This window comes from Fistularia commersonii, chromosome 1, assembly GCF_037954325.1.
Source record: "Fistularia commersonii isolate RoL2024-O1a breed Wild chromosome 1, RoL_Fcom_v1.0, whole genome shotgun sequence".
Classification (NCBI taxonomy): domain Eukaryota; kingdom Metazoa; phylum Chordata; class Actinopteri; order Syngnathiformes; family Fistulariidae; genus Fistularia; species Fistularia commersonii.
Genome location: NC_141284.1, coordinates 24,090,352 through 24,108,082, shown reverse-complemented (window position 1 = coordinate 24,108,082; position 17,731 = coordinate 24,090,352). Strand labels below are relative to the sequence as shown.

Sequence of the window (17,731 nt, the reverse complement as noted above, 5' to 3'; positions counted from 1 at the left end):
CATCAACATGCATATCACTGGTCTCTGAAACCCACATAACCTCCTGTTTTCAATTAAAGAATGATGGGCTCATGGGTGGATGAAAATTCTTTCATCTAGGAGCTCGTAAAAGAATTTCAAAGCCCCTTCGCCGAAGTAAATTCGTTCTAACTGAGAATCAAGGTCAAGCTTTTTAGCTTGTGCTAATGTTACCCTAGCGTGTAAACAAAATTCACAAAACAGATAAAATATATATTTTTCCTAAAAAGCTATTACGAATAATTGGAAATCAGTATCAGAAAATGTTTCCTCAAAACGAAGTTAAACATTCAACACATATATTTTGTTTTTTTCTGTTTTTGATTTTCTACATAATCTTTACTCCGTCTGTTTTTTTAAAAATGAATATTTTCTGAGCGAGCTGCTGTGTTAACAATAATCCATATCTCCTCCACGGCCATGATATTTTCTCTTTTGCATTTGAAGACATAGGAATGTTTTCAAGGATTCCTGATCACTGATGTTGTCATAGTAGCATTGTTCAGTTGATGCTCATTAAAATAGCGCCATAATTCTTGTTTCCCATAGTTGTGTTTTTGTTTGTACAGCGGTCTCCCCAAACCAGATTTCTCCGACATGCTGGATCCTTTTGACACACCGGTCTTCAGCAAGCTCTACAGAGGTATCCGTCTTTTCAGCACAGCCTCCTTCATACTTTGAAGCACTCTGACTCTGTGCTTTTCTTACCATGGGTTCCGCTGGGGGGGTCGGGAACCACCTGTGGGTTTGCTAAATAATTGGAAGGCTTTAAAGCATCGAAAAATAATATATTCACAGTAGAGGAAGTTTGTAAAACAGATGCACTCAGACATCAGTAACCACCTTTAACTCTTTTTGTATTTGCAGTTGTTCCTGTTCGGAAAGTTCACGCCTTAAATATCACCTGGGCCCTTCCCCCTCAGGAGAAGTACTACAGGTGAGCTTTGTCCAATAGATTTACAGCTTGTTAGTACAAGAAGGGCAGTTTTGATCTTTGGTAAACAATTTACTCAAACTCAATATCACCTAAGGCATCAGTTGTAAAAGGTAAAGTTTACTGGTACAAACTGACTGAGGAAACATGCTTCAATGGAAAACAATTCCTTTTTATGCACATTTAAGCCAGTTACACGAGGCAGAGTAAGAGAATCCTGCTCTTTAGTGTTTGAAATTAAATATGGATACAGTAGATATTGTCATGTATGAAATATATACAGGTAAATTGCATCGACCCAAATTCAATGGTTTATGTTGCCTTGGACCAGAATTTTGTTGTTTTCCAAGTCCAAAGTCCAGACGGGCTTGTCTGGAGCGAGTCAGAAAGTGGTTTTAGAAGTGGGAAACTGTTGTGTCGTGGCAAACGATTTTAAAGCACCAAAGAACTGAATCATGAAAGCTTTCTATGATATGCACAGTTTTTATTGTAGTTTTGCTCCGTGGTTTTTTTTTTTTTTTTTTTAAGCTGGGGAATAGCTCTAGATCTTTCTTGTCAAAGTGATGTTACGAATCATCGGGGTTAAATTTGTGTTCAAGTTTCAAGGTCTGGCTGCATCAAATTTAATTGAGTCGAGCCTAAACTCTTTGCCTCACACAAAATAAGACTTATGAAAGCTTCGAACCGCCTCATCTGTTCTAAAGTGTACGGCGAAAACAAGCATTTTAATAGTTTGCTTGTGTTCCTCCGGAGTGAGAGCGCATGTGTTTCATCAGCAGCTTGCTGTGCTTATATCCAAAATCATTTTAAGCCCTTTAATGCAGTAAAATCAGAACAAAATCTGGGTTGGAAGTGGTGTTCCTTCCAGACGGCCGAGCAACTCACAAGTCTTGCATCTGCACCTAATATATTTTTGCATCAATTTCATCATTTCAACTGACTCTGAATGATGTAACGGACCCAGACACGAGAAAGCATTTAGTTTTCCGACTGGACCTCCGCAGCACAGACAGAAATGTGGATGTTTTAGCCACACGTTGATGACTGATGGAGGTAAACAACAGCGATTGCGTCTACCTGTATGCGGAGGTGACTGCCTCTTCCTCTCCTCCTTGAAAAATGAAAATGGAACTTTCAGAGGTTATTCACATTTGTTATTTCAAGCTACTCACAGGAGTAACACAAACTAGATCAAGTAATCCCAAGAGTAATTTACGAGGGATGATAATGATTTTCAGCGAACAAAAAGTTAAAGGATATTCTGTAGAACAGAAAAAGAAGTGATGCCACAAGAACCTGAAATTTGTTTCTGATAGGTATATAATATTCATCATAAATAAACGGAATCTAAAGGTAAACGTGCAAAGCATCACAGCATCAAATCATGTATTTATGGAGACAATAGATAAAAAAGTGTTTTTCCAGGCATGTGCTTTTGTCATGTGTACTCCTTCAGTTCATCATCAGTTCAGGGTTATTGCTTACACGTCTTATTTTATTTGTGCAAATTTCCAGCCTACTTTCTTGCTATTTCCCATGCTTTTTGGGTGGCATTGCTTGACAATTTAAGAGTAATTCTTTGAGTATTTCCAAATGATTTTAGCTCATTTCCTGAGGATTTTCATTTATTAAAAGGTATCTACTTGACAGTCTGCTCATAGTCGGCAACCGTGAGTTTAAACACAATCACTTTGCTCGAGATGAAAGTGAGAGGACCTTTAGTAAATAGCAGTGGGTTCAGATTTAACTGATTGTCAGGTTGGTAACACAAGTTTCTATGGCTCATAACTGACTCTCTTCCCTTCACTTGAGTGAAATTTCATCAAATGGGTCTCTCTTTTGTTTTTCCACGCCTCCGTCTCCTTTCTCTGCATCGTTGCCTCTTCATGTAAACATAGAATTAGAGCAGCCAAAAGATGCCATGCTTTGCCCTGATTGTAGAGGGATTGCATCAGTGGGTTTTGTTTATCCTTTTCATGCTCTCCCCTCCTCTTTCCAGAGTGAAGCCTCTTCACTACATCTCGTGGCTGATTGGCCATGAAGGCACAGGAAGCATCCTCTCAGTGCTAAGGAAGAAGTGAGTGTTATTGCCTGTGTCTGTTTGTTTTTCTGATTTGAGGGCACTCCAAATCCCAATTAAAAGGTCTTCAATTTGCCCGGTATACATGAGCTTTTCCTCCCTCCCAGGGAGCCCTCTGTGTTTGAACCAATCTTCAAACTATACACTTTGCTAGCCCACTTGATGGTGTGATTCATAGATTCTCATCCCCTGAATGTGGTTTTACAAGAGCGTTTCACCCTCTTGTTGCTAAGTGGCAGAATGATTTGCCAAACCCTCGGTAGTCCCACAATAGTGATAGCCCTCCCAATAGTCCCTTAGCATCAGCACCACTTATAGCATTTGGTGGAATATTCCTATGTTCTGTCCGTGTCTGCTCTTTTCGAGTGTTGATAAGTGATAACAGGGACGTTGAGCTGCACTCTGACTCCTATTCTCAGTCAAACTGAGGTCTTTTTTTTTTCCCCAGTGAGTTTTTCACAACATGATTATTTTAAAAATTGCCCTTTAAAGGCCCCCTGCGATAAACTGGGGAAGGGTCTGCTCATGTGAATGTCATGTCATGGTAATCCTCATTTCTTTGCATGTCTTAGAGCAGGGGTGTCAAACTCAAATACACAGAGGGCCAAAATTCAGAACTGGGACAAAGTTGTGGGCCAACATTGATATTTATTGCAAAGAATCTTCCTCCAGGTATAACAATGAACCTTTTCACAGGGGTCCAAACAAGTTTTGCTCAAAAACTAAATATGGAACAAGCAAAGCTTAAAACTATACAATATATAAGCATGAAACTTTCATCTCTTCTACTTTCTGGCGCGTTTGTGTTATGTCAAGGTCCTTGTACTTGTCTTTGGATTTGTAGTATTAGCGGCACATGCGTGTAGGCTATAATACCGGCGAGCCAGAGTTTGACACCTATTTCTTAGAGCAACAGCTAATTTACAATAAGCCAGAATTTGACGAGAAGAGAGAAAAAATAAAGTTGCAATATTCACACCGAGTATCCAGTTTTATTATATGTGATCATCTTCTCCACAGTGGAAAGTAGCTGACACAAAATTTACAAGTGACTTAGTTAAGGTCGTTACCTCTGCTGTTAACTGAATGTTTGGCAGTTTTCAAGACAATTCTATCAAATGTAAATGTTACTGCCTATTTTTTTTTTTTTTTTTTTTTTTTGATGATGATTTTCAAGTATTTTTTCCCGATTGCAAGTAATTTATCGCTGATTTTTAGCCGCGTTTTAGCTAGATGTAGTAGCAGCTCAGTTGGTAGAATAAGGCATCCTTCTGGTCAGAAGGTTGGTGGTTTGATTCCCTAGCTCCCCCTGATTGTGTGCCAGTGGGCAAGACATGAAATCCCAAGTTGTTCTGATGGCCTGGTTAGCACCTTGCATGGCAGCTGTGTGTGTGTGTGTGTGTGAATGGGTCACTGTAATCTAGTGTAAAGTGCCTTGAAATTGCTGTGAAAGAGCACTATTAGTGGAGACCATTTACCATTTAATTGGCAGGTAATGTACTAGCATTTCATTTAAATGTAATTTTGTGTTCATTTTAAAATCACTTTTGCATAAATATGTGCATTTTTTGCACACATTTTCTTACTATTGTGAGTTTATTTGTTGTTTTTTTTTTCCATTTTGATTAAATTTCCTGTCTGTTTTGGGCAAGTAAAGTTAAATAGTACATTGTAAGTCAAAGGTATTTTGGAAGAAATGAATATAGTGGACACAAAAAATATTTCAACTGGCAGTAAGCTGGTCTTAGACAGTAATATTACCAAATCACAATCTGTCAGCATCAAAAAAAAAAAAAAATCCACAATAGGCTTTCACAGTAAAACAGACAATGTTTGTATTGCGAGGATATACAGCCGAGCCGTACTCCAAGCTGTATAACATTTTCCGTTGTATACATTTTTTATCACATTTTACAGTCCACTGGTTTCAGTTCAGTGCAGGATGAAAGGCCTGTGATATTCAGAACTTGCTCGATATGATTCATTGCTGGGAATATCATCTCTTCTTGTGTGTTGCATCGATGCGCAACAGAAACATATCTTTATATAGATAAAAGCAGACATTTTGCACAGTGTGACAGATTAACCATCTCAAGTAAGTTGATGAAATGCCATGAAAAGCAAAGCTCGCCTCTAAGGGAGGATAGACTCGGAATAGAGTCACACATCTTATTTCCTCATTGTCTGGTTTTAATGTTTGGCTCGTCTGTTCAAGCAAGGACGCGAGGATATTTGTCAAATTGCTTCAATTGAGAAACATGAAGGGATATATTTTCTCATAGCCTGGGTCATATTTGAACACTTGACGTACATTTGCCCTCTAGCCCGGTAGTAGCACTGAATCATGCAGCAGTGCTGCTAAATTTACAAGTTAATTAATTCATTAATGACTCTGCACTCATGTATGCACGTGTGTGTGTGTGTGTGTGTGTGTGTGTGTGTGTGTGTGTGTGTGTGTGTGTGTGTGTCACTGCAGATGCTGGGCCCTGGCCTTGTTTGGAGGCAACAGTGAAACTGGCTTTGACCAAAACACCACCTACTCCATCTTCTCCATCTCCATCACCCTCACTGACGAAGGGTTCCAAAACTTCTATCAGGTATTTGGAATTCTGAATAATGTAGAGATTACTCTGCTTCCCATGCAAATGCATCTACATTTTTAAAAGAATTTTCACAAGATTTGGAAAGAAATGCACGTGCATCTCCATTCGGATCGGCCAGAATTATTCAACTGGAGAAAGAAATTGATGGGTACTGGGGGAAAAAAAAAATAAATCAATATTTGTCTGTGGAGAAATCAGCACTACCATGTTCTGGCGTAACTTGGCTACAGCACCGACTCCGGTTGATGAGGGAGTCATGCAACGTCACTTTCATTCATTGATTGGAAACAAAATGTAGGTCAAACTGATCCACCTAACAACAGCTGTATGGAAGTGCCGGCGGAGAACTGAGCCGAGGGACATCGTGATCTCTACTCCCATGTTGGAAGTTTTGCGCATTTTGGTCCATTTCAGTTATATATAATTGCAAATCGCAGATCACGTAATGAGTCCTCTGATCAGTGATTCGCCTGTCACTGAAACAGTGCGATCTCGCTCCCGTACCGCCCGTGGCTCTGGAAGCTTGATGTTATTTTGGTTTGTTTCATGGTCTGTAAATATATTTGTTTCATCCACAAAAGTGAAACCTGAGTGTTTTTAGAAACCACCCCAGAAAGTAATGCATTGGCCGTTTGGCCTCCCACTATGTGGAAACAGAGTTTTGTCTTTCCTTTATCTTAGCATGCGGAACGAGACGTTTCAGTTTCAATTTCTATTTCTCCACGCATCAAATCTTGTTGAGTCTATCTCTTACCTGGATGTAAGTTTGTTGCTGCTTTTATGATCAAAGTTTACTCGTACTCAGTAGATTTATCTGAACATTTTTCTGCCCACACACTCAAATAGCACTCAGCATCGTGTTGCGCTGGGTGAAATGGGGCATGGGGGTGGGGGGGGATTCATCCACATGTCCAGAAGCCCCTTTTTCTATGTGAATAGTTGTCAGGGAATTACATACCCAAAATGTATTAGGCATGATGATGAGTAGGTTCATTCAAACTATTAGATTATTAGACATTTACTAATTTTTCTGTATTTTCTTTGCTAGTATTGTTTCACATCTTGCAAATTTCTACAAAATCTTTTGATATGTTTGGAGGGAGTCCCCTGATGGTTGTGGCAAATTCTCTCCGATTTTTGTCAACGTCACTGCAATTTTGCAGTTATTTTGACATTGAAGTGAATAAGCTCATTTTTAAAGACCTGTCACAAAAATTTCTGTTTTAATAAATCCATGAAAAGCTTATGCAGAAAACACTTACACAATCTAAACTATGTTACCCTTAACTCTGCATCACCCTCTTGTGGACGTGGAATTTCTTCTTGTTTTCAGCAGGAGTTAAATGATAACCGGGTTCGAAATGATTCCTCCTCAAGTTAGAGGAATAGATTCAAATGGTTTAACGAAAATATGACTGTGCATCACAGAGGCAAAAAATAGGGAAAGAATTCAGAGGTGTTCACTGTCGCCTCCAATTTGCCACTCAGGTGAGATCATAGAGATTCTATTATCCCTATCTTATTATTGTGCAGATACATAAAGATGACACTGTTGACACAGTGTGTTCAGCACAGACAGATAGCAGTATAACTTCAATGTAGCCTGCAGGGACCCAGCTGGCCTATTTATCTCCGTATTCAGTAATACAACAGGTAATTTCAAGGAAGTGATATGTCATCAGTTGCTATGACAACTCTTGTTAACCTGGGAGGCAGTGGGTGATCACTCAGCATGAGGACTGTTTTCTAATCTCAAGTACTTAATGGAAAATGCCGCAGTCAACAAACATGCAATGATAACTGCTTTTTAAATGTTGCCTTGAAGGCTAGGTTCTTTGGTCATCAAGAGCACTACATTTCCCCTCTTCCACTCACCATGAGTTGTTTGGATCAGAGGACACTCTCTTCTCTCAATGTATAAATCTGTGTGAAGTCACTACTAGAACTGCGTGCCCACAATGCAGGAGACGTCGATATGCATTTCTTTGTTCAGATTTGTAAAACTGCACGCATGGTACTCCTTCATAAATCTCAATTATTATCTGGCCTTGAAGGGATTTAGACACTCCCTTAATTAATTATTTGCATATAAAAAGGCTGTGTGCAACAAATAGTATTGGACATGGTAATGAAAACAACAGCACAAGAGAAGGACGTTTTCACTGAATTTATAAGTCATATGCTCATAAGAGAAGTGGAGAAAATGAAAGGCGTGTGATTTTGTGCTCCCACTTCTGAAATTGTGTAAGTTCGACGCTGTGGCTTCTTTCAGTTCAGAGCAAAAGACCCCGGCAGAGGTAAACTTAAGAAAGGGCTCGACCGTATCGAGGCAAGAAAAGTACATCAGATCTTGCCAGGAAAGCATGGCCAATCGTCGAGACTGAAGCTATTTATAGCTCTCCCAGCTACCAAAAAAAAAAAAAGAGAGGCGTGTTGACGTTTAACATATGGATGTATTTACGATACAGCAACGGAAGGGTAATTTGCATGTGTAAAAAAAAAAAAAACAATGCAAAAAAAACAAGCTACATGTTGAGATTGCTTGCTGATATAGAATAACTTTACCGATTTATATATATTTTCAGGTGCTGATCAGTTTGTCCTTGAATTCCCACCATGATCCCAACCTTTTTTCAAATACATTGACACCTTTTGGTTCATTGCAGGGTTTTTTTTTTTCCTTTGTTTGTTTTTTACTGCAACGTTGAAATGGCAATGTCAACCATTTGACTGCGATACTGACAACAGCTTACATTTATACTGCATTGTCAAAACGTGAATGTAAAAGCTTTGAGATTAAACTGACATCTAGCGGAGCTGGACAGATTATTAAACAGCATTGTGTGTTTAAATCGCACAGGTTTACATTTACATATTCCTCTTTTAGCAGACATTCTGCCGGTATAGGAATTTGTTCACTCCCAAATACATGAATCAGGGTATTTTATTTTGAATCCTGCTCTGTGTTTGTGCAGGTAAATGGGTACGCCAGTATTGAAACCAAAGTGCAAGGTTCACGTTGGGAGCAGTTTGGTGTTATTTGTTACGTTTTTGCCTCACCTCCAGTTCACTCTCCATCTGCTTTTAAACGTTCATATTTGCATGGTTTTCGTGAGGTCACACCACTTACACATCACGCTCATAGTGGATCAGAGTTGCCCTCGATTTAACCCTGCTTGGATAATCAGAGAGTATTTCTGAAACAGAGAAAATGGTACGAAATATGTAGCCAGTCATCAGCTGTTTGATGAAGAAGCCATTAATTTTGGTTATTTCTTCACTGCGGTGTCTTGTGGACATGTTAAAAGACACTTTATAGTGCAGAGGTGTCTACATGTCAGGCTACTGTCTTCTACAACAGTGCAAGTGTTATCATGACTAATGAAGTTTTAATGTTTTTAAATGTGCTCGATTATCAAACCGGAGTGGCCATAAATAGAGTCCAGCAGGCGTAAGGTGGAGAGCAGAACACTGACAGTCTTGACATCCAAATTGCAGAGTGCCGCTTGATTATCAGTGACATTCTATCTCAGCGGCAGGTCCTCCCTTCAGGCAAATAAAAAGTAATTCCAACATGAAAATGGTGCAGTGACCAATTACCAACTCACTGAAATCACAGTGGAGGAAAGGTGTTCAGTCTAGCGTACAGATAACGCCATCATGTCCATGAAACATCATCAAATGCACATAAAATTGTATGTGTATAAATATTTATATATATATTTACATGTGTGTGTGTGTGTGTGTGTGTGTGTGTGTGGATATATATATATATGGAATAGGCAAAGAATAACTAGTTGTTGCCGAATTATAGAGGAGCAGGGTAAAATGGGAAAATAACAAACTTTAGAGGAAAAAAAGTACCCTGAATTTCCCAGGGTTCATCACTCATGAGTCAAATCACCTCATTGAACGAACTGCCTCTGAACTGCCCGTAATTAAATTTCCCCTCGGTCAGAAATGTGTTTTTCTTCTCGCTCCAGCAGTTGAATGTTTTTGTAAAACTATGAATAGTGTGACTAGGAGGCTCTTTGGAAGAAGGTCAACGTTTTTTTTTTTCTGCCAGTGCTCAAGTAAAAACTCACTTTTAAAGGTGGGCCTTCGAGTCATCGCGTGCCCAGCAGTTTAAACTTGGGTATGTCAAACTATTTAGATATATATGTGGCGGAAGAGGGACCAGCATATAAAGATTTTAATGTCGGTATTTTGAAATTGAATTGAATTTTTGATATTGAATGCCTTACATTCAATATTAGCATTCCTAAATTGGCCAAATTCAGCTTTTCCTCAGTTCTCCAGGTTTTTTTTTTTACTTTGCTGTATTTTACATCATGTTGCAATAATATACCTATTATTTATTATTTTATGAAGAAAAAATGCCTTAATTGTCACATACAGTTGTACATTGAGCACAACGTCAGCGAAATTTGACCAGTAAATTTAACCCATCATGGATGAACCATGAGCAGAATGCAGCTAAGGAACAGCATCAGTTAGGGGTTCGGTGTCTTGCTCAACAACACTGACAGGCTTGGAGGATCCGGGAATCGAACCGGGAATGTTCGGTTCCAAGAACGATCGCTCAAGGACGAACCACAGGCCTAATTCAAGCATTGAGGGGCTCTTTAAACCGATTGTCTAAAAGCTGTTGCATGCACCCATTGTATCCATAGCAACTCTGAAAGTCACGCTTTGAACTGTTTTACCTCTCTTACAATCAGATCTGTGGAGTGAAGAGCCTTTTTTCACAGTTAATAATTATTCATCTTTATTCACAAAAGCAGAGAATCACAAAAGCAGAGAATATTTTCATTGACACGTTTGAACCTCTACATGAAGCTCAACTAAAGGCACACAAACACTGTTCAGTTTTTAGCTGAAGTTATTTTTTAAAAGGAATTTTCACCTCTTGTAATCAATCGCCATCGCAAGTACATCTGACTGCATTTTTTTGGCCTCAGGTGTATTTATTACCATTCATCAGTCTCGAACAACACATTTCACTTTCTCATGTACTTTTCATTTTGTATTTGCCAAGGAGAATATTATTGAACTGACAACTAAGATTACAGTTGCATTATGGAGCACAAGTTGCATAAAAAGATTTGGGGGTTAGTTCCCTAGACTCTCAATGTATCTGCTTTAAAGCATCAGTTTGAGTTAAATAATTGAATTCTGCCTGGCAGCTTGTAGTGTTCTGGACAAGAAGGGTTTGTTGATATTTTGGATTGTAAGATGATGGTTGATCTTCTTCCAATATCATTACCTAGGTAATCTCAGCAAAATGTATTAAAAAGCGAGAAGCAATTAACTTTTATAATCTTGGAGGCAAATTCTACATCATACACTTTCACTGTACATTAATTTTTATCACACAAATCGGGCATGATATTTTAGTTGACAAAGTAAAACTAGGTTGATTTAAATCTAAAGAAATACCACTATCAAAATGACTAAAGTGTGACTTAGGGATGTTAATATATAACACAGCTTGAAAACAAGACTGCCCATTTCATTAGTTGTCAGTTTTAAAGAATCAAATCGCCGGCATTAAATGTTCAGACCCTGATGTCTCAAACCTACATTCAGCCACATATAACTCTTATCTGGCTGTAAACTTGCGATCAGATACAGTATTTTACTTCTAGAATTCTGATGTATAGTGTTTCTTAAAGAGATCAACATTGAGAAGGTATGTCAATAAAAGGTTGATATAGGTTAGCAATATCATTTGATGAATATATTGACTCTATACTTGATATCCAATTTACATCAGTTTTCATACAAATGACTGAACATGACTAGTGGACTTTCATTTAATGAAAGTAACTCTTTTCTTACAGGTGACTCACCTGGTGTTCCAATACCTAAAGATGCTGCAGACACTCGGACCACAGAAAAGGCACAGTCTTTCTTCCTCTCTCTTTCTCTCGCTCTCACACACACACACACACGCGCAGTACAAGAAAAAACAAATTAGCGACGGCAAATGGCTCTCGTGATTAAACGCAACCTCTAGATTGTGTTTACAGGGATTTTGAGGACATAGTGAGATGGCGTATAAAAACTACATGAAAGAAAACATTGACAGGTTAATGTGTTTGGCTGGTAGTTTCTATATTTATTAAATTTTTATTGTTTATGCTATTCCCCTGGAACTGTGTATTGATGTTATGAAATGTGAGCGTCTGTCTGGGATTAATAAAGGTAATAAGTCTGTCTCTTTGTTCATGCATTCAGAATATATGAAGAGATTCAGAAGATTGAAGCGAATGAGTTTCACTATCAGGAGCAGGTGAGACTCCAAATATTCCTGCTGCTGCTGCTCTCTTAGATACTTTTTAGATAAGTTGTGGCAAATGTTGTTTCCTATGGCCGTAACTGGGTGGGTTGAAGCTCTGTTTTTTTTTTTTTTTGCCTTCTTGCCATTTGCTAGAGTGACCCTATAGAATACGTGGAGGACCTCTGCGAGAACATGCAGCTGTTCCCAAAAGAGGACTTCCTCACAGGAGATCAGTTGATGTTCGAGTTCAACCCGCAAGTAGGGACAACTGTCATTTGAGGCATTAACTGGTCCCGCCTTTTTTTATTCTGAAAAGCTATATCTCATTTTCTTGTTGAAAGGAAGATGTTACAAAAACACCCCACAGAATGTGGAAAAAAAAGAAAAAAAAATACCCATAATTTCTGTCTGATGCATATGTATATTTGTAGCTAACACCTTTCATACAAGTGGGGTGCCGGATACATATTTGTTGGCATAGTACTTGATAGGTGAATATTATTTTGCTTGAAAAGTTAAAGTCTAATTGTGGCTTTTGTACTCTGTGTGATGAAATGTCCTCTGCTCATTGTTCTGTCTCTTATTGTGATCGACAGCTGAAATTGTGCACACAAACACAATTTCAGAAACAATTTAGACGCTGAGAGAAGAAAATTTGCCCTGCTCTCTTGCTCAGTAGTTGACTGTGTGTGTATGTGTGTGCGTGCACGTGTGCGCACATTGCCGCATGTATGCGTACAGGTGATCAGAGCAGCGCTGTCCCTCCTCACTCCTGAGAAAGCCAACCTGATGCTGTTGTCTCCAGAACATGAGGGCCACTGTCCCCTCAGGGAGAAGTGGTTTGGTACTCAATACAGCGTGGAAGGTGTGTATGGCTTGTGTGTGTGTTTGCATTTCTGTGTAGCAGCGCCTTCACACAATGTAGGCATTCAACGAATGCATTGTCTTTTTCTCCTTCTGCAGCGATATTGACCCCGATGCTAGCAGCGAGCCAGCAATATAAATGCCAGCATTTAGCTCTGTCTCTTAGATGGCAGGCAATATTGTTGCAGCTGCATTTACATGAAAACTGTACAAAACCAATATGTCATTTTTTATTAAGTGGGGGGGTTTAAGACACTCCGTTTAAATGACAAATTGCTTTAAGACTTGTAGTTACAGGCGGGGATATAATTAGTTTGTGTACTGAAAGGAGAGACTCAATGTGCTGACAAATGTTTTCCCCGCTCGCAGACATTGACAGGGAGTGGATTGAGCGTTGGACAAGGAACCCGGAGCTGAACGCAGACCTCCACCTTCCTGCCGAGAACAAGTTCATCGGTGGGTGAAAAAACGGGCACCGACCGGGCATTTTATTAGGTGCACTGCAGCGGAATGATAAATGGCCCTTGACCTTTTAAAACAGAAGCCAGGCCTCGTTCTGATTACAATCACCTGATATAAAACTGAACAAACATTTAACAATTATGATAATAAATCACAGTTTAATCATGTCTACTGGGAATTTAATCCAAATTGAGTCAATTTTAATCTAATTTAAGGTGTCGCTGAAGTACTCATGCCGTTGCTATTAACACTCTAAAGTCAATAATATTGGCTTATCTGGTCATTTCTGAGGACATAAAGTGCAAAACCTCCATAACAATTAAAATACTAATACTGCTATAAATTGTCACTCCCGAGTTTAATGGTCCGTCCAGTGGACCCAGAGGGCCATAAAGCAAGTGTGAGACAACTCCGACCACTGTAGTCCGTGACTTTGTCCTGGTAGGTAAGACCCCAGCCAGACCAGGGATCGCAAACTGCACAGATTTGTCCACAGAAGTGGGTGTATTATGAGTAATGGGCGCTTTCCCACTACACAGCTCTGTAAGGACTTGTCTTGGTCCTTTTTGTGTCTCCGTCACAGTAGAGATTGTACCTGGTATTATTTTCGGACCTGCTCTGGTGAAGTTCCAAGCACTACCCAAGCGGATGCCAGCCTCTGATTGGCCAGAGATTGTCATCACTGAGCCGACATGAGACTCCAACCCATTATTTAAAAAGGAACAAAAGCCTGCAACTAGAGCGTCGCCTGTAGCCTCTTCTGGCTCTCCTCTCCTGCTTTTTGTGCGACAAAAAAGCCGTGGGCCTGGCATCAAGTACGCCATCGCCCCTCCACAGTTTGCGTTTTTATTGTAGTGCATAAAACGACGTCACGGCAGTTTCACGCTGTCGAGCTGTGACGACAGCCGCCCACGTCGAGGAGGTGTTTGAAAGTAATGGAAACACCATCCAAAGCGAGTCGAGCTGAGATACGCCGCAAAAGCGCCATAACAGATTGTTAGCACCCAATGATGCCAAGTACACAACACCCAAGAAATGTCACTATTGACATCTAACGGTGGGCTATTGATGATAGGTGATTACTTTGGCTCAGTCAAAGACCTACCTCAGGCCTACCTCCCTCAGGTTCTGTTGAGATTGAGCAAGACTCGTGGAAAACTATCTTCTCACACATGCCTACATCTAAAGACTATCTTTTTTAGAGTTCTAAGTCTCAGCCAAGACTGAGAGTCTTACAGGGTCTCTAATTACAAGACTACAACTAGATTTTTTCAGCTTTTTTTTTTCCCCACCGTGCAACGTATTTATCAGGTATTTGCAGAGCCATCGCTATTTCGGACTATTCCTTTTCCTTCTCCAATCGGTCATGATACATTGGAGATTTGACAACGTACGAGCTGGGCTGTTCTGCCCACAGCTCCACCATCCGCTCCTCCTTCTGGTTCATACTGATGGAGACGTCCATCCCTGTTCATCCATACCGCCAACAAATACCGTCTCTGCCGCCAATACCACTCTGGTGATTGTTTGGCAACCCCTTTTTCCAGCTTTGTTAGAGCTCATCTAAGTCACCATAAAGACTGAAAGATTTGCAATAATATCAAACATGTTATATATTATCGTAAGCCCAAGACTAGGAAAAGACTTATCTAAAACAACTCAGAAAACAGCCCACCTAGATGCTGCTCCAGTAAGCCTCCATTAAAACTCCCAAAATTTTCTTCCGACTTTCAGTTTTTGGTCAGCGACCATGAAAATCATTAGACGCAAAGCCCAGCATGATTGAGATGATAACCAGATTCTTGAAGGAGTGAACTGAAAGGAGAAATAACATACCACTGACAAAAGACGCATTTCTACAAAGTGGAATAAAATTAGTCATACAGTCTATTTTCTACATAGTTATTTAAATAAAATGAATTGGTCACAATGTCAATGATCAAAACTTTAAATCTATTATTTATATCATTTTAAATAATGATGTTACTATTACTGATCCTTTTCTGAAATGATTTATTTATGATTTTCCAGGTTATTTCTCACTTATTTTCAAGCGTTGTCTCATAGGGGTTTTTTTGCGTTTTTTTTTTTTTTTTTCACGCAGTTACTCAATCAAGTGACTAATTATGAATTAGTGACATTCTCTCCCCAGTGTTTCAAACCAATCAAATGAATTTATTGCAGAAATGTGTGTTTCAAAGTGGCAAATAAAAAGACACCATCAAAAAAAACAAAAAACAAGATGTTTACCAGACACAACTTTGTGTTTGGCTACAGAGCATGATATCACTGTGACAAGATACACACTGGAAAATCCAACTCCCCCCTCCGAAAACTGCACCCCGTCTTTTTTTTTTTCCATTCACAAACTAGTTTCTAGTCACTGAAACTCTCACTTGGTCCTCTCTCTTGGTCCTACCTTCTAATAATATGAATGTCAGCAATGACTGAGTTTTGTGTAACAATGGCCACAGTGGACTCGGCTGTGCTGCCTGAACATGGGCAGTATGAAAATCCAGTGTCTCACCACACGCCACGTACTCGGTCACTGAAAAGAACTGTGAAGTTTACGACAAAAGATGGAATATGGGAATTAATAATTAAACGAACCATCCATTATTCAGATTCTGCTTGGCCACCGCTGACCCTCACAGTGGGATTATCAGCCTGATTACTGTCATAGATACTGTAGACACCAGTTGTTGTTGGTTTTTGTTTTTTTAAACTGATCATTTTTGAATTATCTTGTCTATTTGAATGTGTACTTAGATTCTACACAATACCTACTCCACAAACTCCCCTCCTCAAATTAGTGTTCATCCAAACACACAGCTAAGTTTTGCAAGTTAAACAGAGACATGGTTAAGTCAAAAGTGACAAAATAAAGTTTGGGACACGAACAATAAATTTGACAGAGAAATGAAAACAGGCTGAGGGAGAGTTCATCCATCCCTTTTAATGCATATAATTATCAAGCAACTTTTTTTCTCTCTCAACTCTTTCTGTAAACTCAATTCTAGTGCATAATACAAAATTCATTTTTCTGTTTATGCTCACCAGTAAACACAATTTAATTGCAACAGAACGGGAATCTATTTTCTGATTTTGTGATGCGTTTCGCCATGTTTGGCAAATTGTGTCATAGCAGCACTTTGCTTTACTCCTGGGCACAGGCTCTGTGCATCTCAAGAGTTTGGGCGCCATACAAAACGTAAATATAAAGACAATATGATCATATTTTTCAATCTTCTTTCAGCACTGATGATGGTACCACAAATATGACATATCAATTCAAATGTTAATGGAAAGCATATTATGGAAAATTAATGGAAAAATGGCCCCTCCAAGAGGCCAGTAATTAACAAGAATGAGGAGGTCCAACAGTAAAAATTCAGATATATAGATTATAGATCTTAAAACAACCAATCTCAATGTTCAACCGTGAGAAATCTAAGTATTTGCAGTGCTGCCAGAAGGTAGTGAGAATCCAGACATATCTCTTTCCATAAAACAGCAATCACAAAAAAAGAACTATTTGACTGTGACTTTTGACCCAATCAGGTAGCATTGCTTTAAATACTAACATTTTTCCCTCAAGAAAATTTCTACATGAGCTCAGCAACACTGTGAAAAGTTATTGTCAGACAGCTCACCACCGCATCTACATCTGCAGGAGATAAGATTCAGCTATTCAAACCGCAGGCAATATATTAACAATACCCAAACACGCTGCCAACTTATCCGTGCCCAACTCATCTAAGATGGACTGGTGCAAATTGCAAAACTGTGCTCTGCTCTGACAAGTCCATAATTCAGACTGTTTTTGGAAACCATGGATATCCTCCACAAAAAGAAGAGTCCCACCAGGATTGTCCAGGCCAATTTTAAAATCCAGTCTGTGCTGGTTTTGAGCGTGTCAATGTCCTTAATTTGGTAAAACTTGGCGCTTCCCTAACCTGGCCACCACAGCTGAAAGAGCCATACCTTTTCTGGAGCAATTTCAACTGTCATTCATAGGATGCCCTCTTCATCAACACTCCCAGTATCTTTTGTGACTGTGCTGAGCCACATTCTGCACCTGTAAACAACAGAGTGCTGGGCTGACCTACCTGCATTCAGGACCTTGCCACAAACGACTGACACTTTGCAATCCACAAATTTACAGCCTCAGAGACCTTGGCGTGTTGAGCTACTGACGTCATAAATCAAGCTACAAAAGGGAAGAATTCCACTTTCAGAGCTCGAACAATTAGTTCCTCTGTTCACAAAGAGTAAGTTTTAAGACGCTAGATGATGTAACAGAGTGGTAAACAAGCCTCCGCCCAACTATTAGAGGCATGTTGCAGGTATTAAATTTACAATTTCTTTGATCTAATAAAACACTCAAAAGACTTTCTCTGGTAATTCTGTTCTCGAAAACAATAGCATCTTTATTCCATTGAAGTAGTTCATACTCACTATTTAAATTCATGTGCAGTGATATGATG

At 39.3% G+C, this 17,731-nt stretch overlaps 1 protein-coding gene across 1 annotated transcript in view; it reads left to right on the top strand.

Annotated features, from left to right (window-relative positions):
- Positions 1–17,731, top strand: part of LOC147237908 (nardilysin-like) — a 43,970-nt gene that overhangs the window by 16,703 nt on the left and 9,536 nt on the right. Inside the window, exons 9-17 of the mRNA XM_086155978.1 lie at positions 588–661; positions 886–955; positions 2,952–3,029; positions 5,509–5,629; positions 11,479–11,537; positions 11,876–11,930; positions 12,072–12,176; positions 12,660–12,783; positions 13,152–13,238. Coding sequence (XP_086012104.1) covers positions 588–661; positions 886–955; positions 2,952–3,029; positions 5,509–5,629; positions 11,479–11,537; positions 11,876–11,930; positions 12,072–12,176; positions 12,660–12,783; positions 13,152–13,238 — 773 coding nt within the window. The remainder of the gene's footprint in view (positions 1–587; positions 662–885; positions 956–2,951; positions 3,030–5,508; positions 5,630–11,478; positions 11,538–11,875; positions 11,931–12,071; positions 12,177–12,659; positions 12,784–13,151; positions 13,239–17,731) is intronic.